The sequence below is a fragment of the Lampris incognitus genome, chromosome 1 (genome assembly GCF_029633865.1).
Source record: "Lampris incognitus isolate fLamInc1 chromosome 1, fLamInc1.hap2, whole genome shotgun sequence".
In the NCBI taxonomy this organism is placed as follows: Eukaryota; Metazoa; Chordata; class Actinopteri; order Lampriformes; family Lampridae; genus Lampris; species Lampris incognitus.
This window is the reverse complement of record NC_079211.1, coordinates 89,135,600-89,147,621: the sequence shown is the minus strand read 5'-3', so window position 1 is coordinate 89,147,621 and position 12,022 is coordinate 89,135,600. Positions and strand designations below refer to the sequence as shown.

General features: G+C 42.9%; 1 protein-coding gene across 1 annotated transcript in view; it reads right to left on the bottom strand.

Moving 5' to 3' along the window:
* Positions 1-12,022, bottom strand: part of LOC130111123 (centriolin-like) — a 43,407-nt gene that overhangs the window by 16,800 nt on the left and 14,585 nt on the right. The window contains exons 4-6 of the mRNA XM_056278174.1: positions 9,935-10,057; positions 7,161-7,265; positions 2,036-2,148 (exon numbers count right to left, since the gene is read on the bottom strand). Of these exons, the coding sequence (XP_056134149.1) occupies positions 2,036-2,148; positions 7,161-7,265; positions 9,935-10,057 (341 nt within the window). The remainder of the gene's footprint in view (positions 1-2,035; positions 2,149-7,160; positions 7,266-9,934; positions 10,058-12,022) is intronic.

The following is a 12,022-nucleotide window of genomic DNA, read 5'->3' as shown; positions in this document are numbered from 1 at the left end:
CCTCTCAGATTATATTCCCCTTCTCTGTCTGACAGTATTGTTGTGTAGTACTGGGTAGTAGCGTGTTTCTCGCTTTGAACATTTGTGCTGTGTTAAATTCTACTAAATCCCTGAACTGCAAGACATTTGACTTTAAAGCAGCTTGTTGGTGTGTTCACGATACCCTGCATTATTAACTGTCCTTATGGCTCTTTTTTGTAGTATACATCATGGTTGTAGGTTGGTGTTGTACTACACATAACGGTTGTAGTTTGGTATTGTAGTACACATAACAGTTGTCGGTTGGTGTTGTAGTATACATCATGGTTGTAGGTTGGTGTTGTAGTATACATAACAGTTGTAGGTTGGTGTTGTAGGTGTTACCCCATACCTCCACACAGTAGATCAGATATGGTAAAATAAATGAACAATACAGAGTGTACAATGATCTATGATCCAGAATGTGACTTGCTTTTCCCATGATGCAATGCTCCTTACCAGCTTTGCTCGCTCATATGCTATGTGAGGTTTCCAGCAGGTTTTGTGGTCTTGTATCACACCTAGGAATTTATTTTCATACACTCTTTCTAGTTGGACATTGTCTATCACTACTTTTACTTTGGTGTTTATTTTATAATTTCCAAACTACATAAACTTTGTTTTGTCCAGATTTAAGGATAATTTGTTTTTGTCAAACCACCGTTTTAATTTTCCATTTCTTTTGTGGTCACCTCCAAAAGCTGCTGTACATCCTCACCAGAGCAAAATATATTCATGTCATCAGCAAATAGAACACATTACAATATGTTTGATATCTTGCATATATCATTTATGTACAGAATGAACAGTTGTGGACCTAAAACCGAGCCCTGTGGTACACCACAAGTAATATCCATGCATGATGAGTTATGTTCACCTGTCTTTACAAACTACTGCCTGTTGCTTAAATAGCCTCTTAGACTATTCTGCACCACCCCTCTGATACCACACCTTTCACTTTATCTATTAATCTGTTGTGGTCAGTAGTGTCAAAGTCTTTTTTTATCCATAAATATTCCTACAGCAAACTTGTTTTTGTCTATGCAGTTAGTTATTTCTTCATTTATTCAGTGCGCACCAGAGATGTGGATGTGGGGTTGAAACCCGTACTGGCTATCAGCCAGCATGTTGTGCTTCTCAATGAATGTGTGTAGTTAGCAGCAACTAGTTTTTCTAGTATTTTGGAGAATTGTGTCAATAATGAAATGGATATAAAATTAAAATAAAAAATACACTTTGAAAAGCGAAATAAAACTGTCCAAGTATACAAACATTCATGACACTAAAGAAGTAAAAACAGTACACAAAGTACAGAAAGTTAATTCAGTTCATCTGCACATAACGTTTATTGAGAGAAACGTTTCATCACTCATCAATGGCCTGTAGATGGGTGGTGTAGAGTGCTGAGTCCTGGCCTGACGCTTTAGATGTTCTAAAGCATCTACAGGCCAGTGGGCACTCTTTCAAGGATGAGGATGTGCACATCCTTGATAGGGAGGAACGCTGGTTTGAACAGGGAGTCAAAGATGTTAATCCATGTGAAGAGGGAACGACCATCCCTGAATGGAGGGGAGGGACCTAATAGTACATCTGTCACCATCTTACAATGCTGTGACTGCAACCATGTCACAACCCTCTGTGAATAGTACACATGGCCATTGTAACTCTAGTTCATGGTCACGGCAATTTGCATATGAAACCGATCGTTGTTTTTGGCCAAAGAAGGTTGAATCAGTTCATCTGGATTCAACGTTTATTGACAGATATGTTTCATCACTCAACTAAGTGACCTCTTCAGTCTAAACTAACTACAGGTGTCCCCACCCTTATAAACAATACATCTGCATAACGACCGAAACCAACGACCAGTTTCATGTGTAAATATGGGCATTCGGTAAATGGTAAGAATTTGAATTATTCAAATAGTAGTGTTGTAGTGTAGTTATATAATATAACAGTACAGTAATACAGTACTATAGTATTATGGTAGTAATATAGTAGAATGGTAGTATTTTACCTGTATCTGGTCTGTCCTGTGGAAAGGCTCTCAGCCATCTTCCCTAATCGATCCTGAACCTCCCACAGATCCAACAGGACAGTTCTGGACTGCTCCAGTTTGGTCTGTTCCAACTGAGCCAACACAGACACACAGACACACACACACACAGACACACACACACACACACACACACACACACACACACACACACACACACACACACACACACACACACACACATAAATAAAATGGACATTCTTAACTAGAGAAGGAATTAATTTCACTTGTTTTGAACCTCCGACTTCATTAAAACATTGTTGGACATTATTTATAACCATGCATACCAATCAGACAGGCAGCCAGCGCCTCCATACTAGGTACAGGGCATGTGTTGTCCTTAAGTCCACCTAAATTCAACTAATATCGCATGTCACAATTTGATCCCATCAACCATAAAAACGTGGGGATATTAACAACTTTGGCTGTCTAGAAAAGTGCTGTATAAATGTAATTATTATTATTATTATTAATTGTATTATTGTTGTTATTATTATTATTATTATTATTATTATTATTATCTGAAATCCTCCTCCTGCTGCCTTGATATTCTGCCAACAGGCTTTTTCAAAAATGTTTCTAATTGCATGTTCTCAGAAATTGTCAACACGTCTCTTCTCCCAGGTCTCTTCCCACAGGCCCTGAAAACTGCAGTCATCAAGCCACTCTTAAAAAAGAAAGTAGACACGGAGTATACAACAGTTTCGATGGTTTCCAGTCAGGATTTCGACCACACCACAGCACTGAGACTGCTCTTGTTAAGGTTTTTAATGACATCCGCTTAAACAAGGACATTGGCAGAATCTCAATCTCAGTCCCTGTATTATTGGATCTCAGTGCTGCATTTGACACAGTTAACTACATCATATTACTGGACTGACTGGAAAACTGGGTGGGACTTTCTGTCACAGCACTAAACTGGCTTGAATCCTACTTAAAGGACAAGGACTCCTTTGTGGCTATAAGTAATTACAAATCTGAGCATAAAAAAATGACATGTGGCGTTCCCCAAGGCTCCATTCCGGGGCTGCATCTGTTTAACATCTATATGTTCCTGCTAGCCCAGATTATGGAAAACAACAAAATATGTTACCATAATTATACAGATGACACACAGATTTATATAACCATATCACCAAGGGACTATAATCCCATACAAGCACTGAGTGAGTGTATTGAACAAATCGATGATTGGACGTCTCAGAATTTTCTTCAATTAAACAAAGATAAAACTGAAGTAATTGTCTTTGGAGCCAAGGAAGAACGACTAAAAGTCAGCATTTAGCTATAGTCGGTAATGTTAAAACCACGAACCAAGCCATAAATCTTGGTATAGTCATGAACTCAGACCTGAGTTTAGATAGTCACATTAAGACAATTACAAAGTCTGTCTTCTATCGCCTAAAGAATATATCAAGAATTAAAGGATTTATGTCTCAGCAGGGTTTGAAAAAACGTGTCCATGCATTTATCATCAGTCGACTCGACTACTGTTAAGGTGTCTTTGCAGGTCTTTCTAAAAAAAATAGATCAAATAGCTGCAGCTGATTCAGAATACTGCTGCTCGAGTCCTTACTAAGACCAAAAGTGTGGACCACATCACTCCGGTCCTGACGTCACTACACTGGCTTCCTGCCCGTCAAAGAACCGATTTTAAAACTCTGCTCTTGGTTTATAAAGCACTGAACGGTTTAGGGCCAAAATACATTTCTGACCTACTGCTACGCTATGAACCACCCAGACCGCTCAGATGGTCTGGGACAGGTTTGCTTCCGTCCCCAGAGTCAAAACTGAACATGGAGAGGCAGCTTTCAGTTTTTATGCACCACATATCTGGAACAAACTCCCTGAAAACTGCAGGTCTGCTGCAGCTCTCAGTTCTTTTAAATCTAGGCTGAAGACTTTCCTCTTTGCTGCTGCCTTTTATTCAATAAAACTCAAAGCTTTTGTTTTTTGTCTTACACTGCACAGCAACTTTTACTCTCTTGTTTTTAAATGTCTTTTTATTGCCTTATGTTGCGTCTCTTAATGCCTTTTATGTTTTACATAAAGCACTTTGAATTGTCTTGTTGCTGAAATGTGCTGTATAAATAAATTTGCCTTGCCTTGCCTACAGAAAAAAACTTCACTGATGATTTCAGTATGTAGACACTTCACACTTTGAATTTTCTCTCTGGACTTCAACACAGTTCATTCAATGAGATAATAATTTAAACCTTAAAGTGGTAGTAGACAACTTTTTTGCTTTAGCTTATTATCAGAAAGAAGAAGAAGAGAAGAAGAAAGCCACTTTATTTTGTCATTGTAGGTTACAATGAAATTTGTCTTCTGCATTTAACCCATCCTATTGTATAAGAGCAGTGGGCAGTTGCAGCACCCGCGGACCAACTACAGTTCTTCTTTCCATTGCCTTGCTCAGGGGCACAGAGAGGAGTATTAACCCCAACATGCATGTCTTTTTGATGGTGGGAAGAAAGCCACACAGACACGGGGAGAACATGCAAACTCCACACAGAAAGGACCTGGGACGTCCTGGGCTTCGAACCCAGGACCTTCTTGCTGTGATGCAACAGTGCTAACCACTGTGCTGCCCATTATGAAGGCAATTCTGTCTGCCACTGGGTACGATCTCACGGGAAAACGAAGGCTCGATTTACGGCACAAAGGAAGTGCATCAACCATTGCCCAACCAAACAAGAGAGTAGCGCTTTTGTTTTCCCCGGTAGCTATTGGTAGATATCCCCAGTAGCGGAAATGGCACACGGTGGAACAACTGATGTGAAACTACCCAGCAAGAGAAAAAGAACCCCGTTGACGGAGGAGGCAAAGGGAGAGTGATAGAAACAGAGGTCAAACAAAGGTGAACCTTGGATGGGCATTCACTCAATGGAGTTAGCTCCAGTGTTGCATCGAACTCCCTGTTGAGATCTGTTTCCCCCTAGCATTCACATGGAAACAGGTTAGCTATCGGTTAAGGTTAGGTTAAGCTTGGGGTGAGGTTAAGGTAGGTTAAGCTTGGGGTTAGATTAAGGTTAGGTGAAGCTTGGGGTTAGGTTAAGGTTAGGTTAAGCTTGGGGTTAGGTTAAGGTAGGTTAAGCTTGGGGTTAGATTAAGGTTAGGTGAAGCTTGGGGTTAGGTTAAGCTTGGGGTTAGATTAAGGTTAGGTGAAGCTTGGGGTTAGGTTAAAGTTAGGTTAAGCTTGGGGGTTAGGTTAAGTTAGGTTAAGCTTGGGGTTAGGTTAAGGTTAGGTTATGGTTAGGTTAAGGTTGAGGTTAGGTTAAGCTTGGAGTTAGGTTAAGGTTAGGTTAAGCTCAGGGTTAGGTTAAGATTAGGTTAAGCTTGGGGTTAGGTTAAGCTTGGGGTTAGGTTAAAGTTAGGTTAAGCTTGGGGTTAGGTTAAGGTTAGGTTAAGCTTGGGGTTAGGTTAAAGTTAGGTTAAGCTTAGGGTTAGGTTAAGGTTAGGTTAAGCTTGGGGTTAGGTTAAGGTTAGATTAAGCTTGGGGTTAGGTTAAGGTTAAGTTAAGCTTGGGGTTAGGTTAAGTTAGGTTAAGTTTGGGGTTAGGTTAAGCTTGGGGTTAGGTTAAGCTTGCGGTTAGGTTAAGTTAGGTTAAGGTTGGGGTTAGGTTAAGTTAGGTTAAGCTTGCGGTTAGGTTAAATTTGGGGTTAGGTTAAGGTTAGGTTAAGCTTGGGGTTAGGTTAAGTTAGGTTAAGGTTGGGGTTAGGTTAAGTTAGGTTAAGCTTGCGGTTAGGTTAAGTTAGGTTAAGCTTGGGGTTAGGTTAAGGTTAGGTTAAGCTTGCGGTTAGGTTAAGTTAGGTTAAGGTTGGGGTTAGGTTAAGTTAGGTTAAGCTTGCGGTTAGGTTAAGTTTGGGGTTAGGTTAAGGTTAGGTTAAGCTTGGGGTTAGGATAAGTTAGGTTAAGGTTAATCAAGCGCCCCGGTGTTGCATCAAAGTACGGCTAGGGGGAAACATATCTAGATAAGGCAACAGAGTTCGATACAACAAGTCTGGTGAGAGGATTCAGTGTGATGATTTTCCATACTGAAGTAATCAGTGAAGTTTTTGACAAAGTCTTTGTTCGATTCAGAATCAGAATCATGTTAACTGGCCATGTAGGTTTGCACACACGGAACGTGACACTGGCTTCGTGGCTCTCTCAGTGCACTTAACATAGAATAACAACACTACAACACAACAATCTTCACATATATACACAACCTCACCTCATCTCCTCACCTAGGTCATCCGTCAGGACGTCCCTACAGGGTTTGGGTTGCGCATGTTTGTTTAAAGCATGAGGGCGCTACTCCACATGCAGTTCTATGGTTCTCCGCTAACTGGAGATTTTGTGCCTTTCCATTGTCAAGATGCATTGATCATCTGCAAAGCCACGATGTCCCCCGGTCCATAACATCAGGCAATGGATGAGACCCCCATGGCCTTCAATGACTCATGGGGCCTCGACGCTGGTGGAGACAAAGAAGGTGACCTGGGCCTCTGTTTCAGTTTGAAGCTGGAGGACAGTGGAGGAGCCATCCCACAAGAACACAGCCGAGGAGAAGAAAAATGGAGCTCATCACCACATGCCGTCTCCTCTGAACAGCCTGCTCCAAGTTATGTGGATGCCATCGATCCTTTTAAAACTCACAGCTACGGAAGGACTAATGCCTCCCCTGCAGCCCAAAAACATAGCTCAAACCCATGAATGCAGCTAGGACTACTGCTAGCCATAGGAACAGCAGGATTTATTATCGAGGTTTACTCCTCTAGATCCGCCGTGCTCTGCTCTGTTGTCTCCTGACAACGTTAACAGGATTACCGCGGGGAGGGCGTGGTTCTTCACCACGAAACGCCATCTAGGAAAGGTACTACTCCTGTACTTAACCCCTTAACCTTATGTACACAAGGTTTGACTTATACAGCAGAAACAAGAGGTGATGAGGTGCAGAGAATATGATCTGACATAATACCTGATGACATTTTAATGAAGTTTGGGTTCAGACAAAGGAAACTTTAACACTGCCACATGCACGTATTTTCATTTCCGTGTTGGCTAATGGTGGTGAATAAACACAGGAAGTGCCACAGACCTCTTCCTGTCTGGCCTGCTGGATCTGCACCTGCCCCTGTCTCTCTTTCAGAGCCTGGTTCTCCTTCTGCAAGACAGACAGCTTAGCCTGCAGACAACACATGTCCTGCACACACACACACACACACACACACACACACACACACACACACACACACACACACACACACACACACACACACACACACACACACACACAGAAACAGTTACAGGGAGGGGTTTTTATGGGCCTATAACTAAAATCAATTCACAGTTAATAGACCCACATCACTAACCACATCACACCACATCACTAACCACATCACTAACCGCATCATTAACCACATCAATAACCATCACTAACCGCATCACTAACCACATCATTAACCACATCACACCACATCACTAACCGCATCATTAACCACATCACACCACATCACTAACCACATCACTAACCGCATCATTAACCACATCACACCACATCAATAACCATCACTAACCACATCACTAACCGCATCATTAACCACATCACACCACATCACTAACCATCACTAACCACATCACTAACCGCATCACTAACCGCATCACTAACCGCATCATTAACCACATCACTAACCGCATCACTAACCACATCACTAACCATCACTAACGACATCATTAACCACATCACACCACATCACTAACCGCATCACTAACCACATCACACCACATCACTAACCGCATCACTAACCACATCATTAACCACATCACTAACCGCATCATTAACCACATCACACCACATCACTAACAGTCACTAACCACATCACTAACCACATCATTAACCACATCACTCACCATCACTAACCACATCACTAACCGCATCACTAACCGCATCGCTAACCACATCACTAACCGCGTCATTAACCGCATCACTAACCGCATCACTAACCACATCACTAACTATCACTAACGACATCATTAACCACATCACACCACATCACTAACCATCACTAACCACATCACTAACCACATCATTAACCACATCACACCACATCACTCACCATCACTAACCACATCACTAACCGCATCACTAACCACATCACTAACCGCATCGCTAACCACATCACTAACCGCGTCATTAACCGCATCACTACCCGCATCACTAACCGCATCACTAACCATCACTAACGACATCATTAACCACATCACACCACATCACTAACCATCACTAACCGCATCACTAACCACATCACTAACCGCATCACTAACTGCATCACTAACCATCACTAACCACATCATTAACCACATCACACCACATCACTAACCGCATCATTAACCACATCACACCACATCACTAACCGCATCATTAACCACATCACACCACATCACTAACCATCACTAACGACATCACTAACCGCATCATTAACCACATCACACCACATCACTAACCGCATCATTAACCACATCACACCACATCACTAACCATCACTAACCGCATCACTAACCACATCACTAACCGCATCACGAACCGCATTATTAACCACATCACTAACCGCATCACTAACCGCATCACTAACCACATCACTAACCATCACTAACTGCATCACTAACCGCATCACTAACCGCATCATTAACCACATCATTAACCACATCACTCCACATCACTAACCACATCACACCACATCACTAACCGCATCATTAACCACATCACACCACATCACTAACCATCACTAACCACATCACTAACCGCATCATTAACCAGATCACTAACCACATAACTAACCACATCATTAACCGCATCACTAACCACATCATTAACCACATCACTCCCCGCATCATTAACCACATCACTAACCACATCACACCACATCACTAACCACATCATTAGCCATCACTAACCACACCACTAACCACATCACTCCACATCACTAACCGCATCACTAACCATCATTAACCACAACACTAACTGCATCACTAACCGCATCACTCCACGTCACTAACCGCATCACTAACCGCATCACTAACCGCATCACACCACATCACTAACCGCATCACTCCACATCACTAACCGCATCACTAACCACATCACACCACATCACTAACCGCATCACTCCACATCACTAACTGCATCACTAACCACATCACTAACCGCATCACTAACCGCATCACTAACCACATCACTAACCATCACTAACCACAACACTAACCACATCACTAACCGCATCACTAACCACATCACTAACCGCAACACTAACCGCATCACTAACTATATCACTAACCGCCTCACTAACCACATCACTAACCACATCACTTGTTCAGCAAACCCCAGTTTAAAATGGGGAACAATCGATAAACTGGTTGATTTCTTTTCTTTTTTTCTGCACCCCTTTTTTCTCCCAGTTGTATCTGGCCAGCTACCCCACTCTTCCGAGCCGTCCCGGTCTCTGCTCCACCCCCTCTGCCAATCCGGGGAGGGCTGTAGACTACCACATGCCTCCTCCCATACATGTGGAGTCATCAGCTGCTTCTTTTCACCTGACAGTGAAGGGGACGTAACACATGGGAGGATCACGCTATTCCCCCCAGTCCCCCCCCCGAACAGGCGCCCCGACTGACCAGAGGAGGCGCTAGTGCTGCGACTGGGACACATACCCACATCCAGCTTTCCACCCGCAGACACGGCCAATTGTGTCAGTAGGGACGTCCGACCAAGCCGGAGGTAACACAGGATTCAAACTGGCGATCCCCGTGTTGGTAGGCAACAGAATAGACCAAAGAAAGCTTAACTTCACTTGTTCTGAACCTCATCTGTTGTACCTGTCGGTGTGTCCTGAGAGTGTTTTGCAACTGGCTGCAGTAATTTTGGGTGTCCTGTAGTTGGCGCAGTAGATCCTGGTTCTGAGCCTCCACAGTCTGGGCTCTGAGCAGCGCTCTGCGGGCCTGGTCACACAAGGAAAGGTTATCAACACAGTAGAATTCAGAGCTGTATTTCTAATGTTTGGGATGAGGTTTGAAGTCAGTAAAACCATTATCAGCGCTGGATCTGACTCCAGAACTCGGTGACAGAACCTACGGGAGGAGCCGCTGGATCAACTTGGACCAATTTATCAGGAATGATGAAAACATTTTAACCAACACATTATCTCACAACAAACCGACATTATGATGGCGATATTAACAACCTGTCCACATCTGCAGCGGGCATGAAAACTCCCTGCAGGGCTGGGACATAACTCAGTGGTGTCATTTATACTGCCTCTATGTCACTTATACTGTCTGGATGTCACTTATACTGTCTCTATACTCTATGTCACTTATACTGTCATGTCATTTATACTATCTCTATGTCATTTATACTGTCTCTTTGTCACTTATACTCTCTCTATGTCACATATATGTACTGTCTCTGTTACTTATACTGTCTCTATGTCACTTATACTGTCCCTGTGTCATTTATACTGTCTCTATGTCATTTATACTGTCTCTATGTCATTTATACTATCTATGTCACTTATACTGTCTCTGTGTCATGTATTCTGTCTCTATGTCACTTATACTGTCTGGATGTCATTTATACTGTCTCTATGTCATTTATAGTCTATGTCACGTATACTGTCTCTATATCATTTATACTGTCTCTATGTCAGTTATACTGTCTCTATGTCATTTATACTGTCTCTATGCCACTTATATTGTCTCTGTGTCATTTATGCTGTCTCTATGTCACTTATACTGTCTCTATGTCACGTATACTGTCTCTGTCACTTATACTGTCTCTGTATCATTTATACTTTCTCTGTAATTTATACTGTCTCTATGTCACTTATACTGTCTGGATGTCACTTATACTATCTCTATGTCATTTATTCTGTCCCTCTGTCACTTATACTGTCTCTATGTCAGTTATACTGTCTCTATGTCATTTATAATTTCTCTATGTCATTTATACTGTGTCTATGTCACTTATACTGTCTCCATACATGCTCAATAATCCAAGTAAGAAACTTGCAGAGAGGTGACTCAGTCATCTGGACACAACTATTCAAACCAGCATTCCAGGAACTCTGGTTTGAACGGGGAGTCAAAGAGGCCAACTATGTGAAGAGGGAACCACCATCCCTGAACCTGAACCGGGGGGGGGGGGGGCTAAGAGTACATCTGCCCACCATCTTACAATGCTGTGATTGCATCCATCCATCCATCCATCCATCCATTATCCAAACTGCTTATCCTGCTCTCAGGGTCGCGGGGATGCTGGAGCCTATCCCAGCAATCATTGGGCGACAGGCAGGGGGACACCCTGGCCATCACACACACACACACACACACACACACACACACACACACACACACACACACACACACACACACATTCATACCCAGGGACAATTTAGTACGGCCGAGTCACCTGACCTACATGTCTTTGGACTGTGGGAGGAAACCGGAGCCCCCGGAGGAAACCCACGCAGACCTGGGGAGAACATCCAAACTCCACACAGAGGACGACCTGGGACAACCCCCAAATGGGAGTACCCCGGGGCTCGAACCCAGGACCTTCTTGCTGTGAGGCGACCACGCTAACCACCTCGTGGCACGGTTAGCGGCTGTGATTGCAAACATCCCCAAATCCTCTGTGATAGTACACATGGTCATTGTAACTCTAGTTAATGGTCACACCCATATTTGCATATGAGACTGGTCATTGTTTTCGGTCGTTATGCAACTGTATTATGAGACACCTGCAGTCAGTTGAGACTGAAGAGGTCACTTAGGGTCCAGACACACCAAACCGACTAATGTGTGTGTGTGTGTGTGTGTGTGTGTGTGTGTGTGTGTGTGTGTGTGTGTGTGTGTGTGTGTGTGTGTGTGTGTGTGTGTGTGTGTGTGTGTGTATGTGTGTGTTTG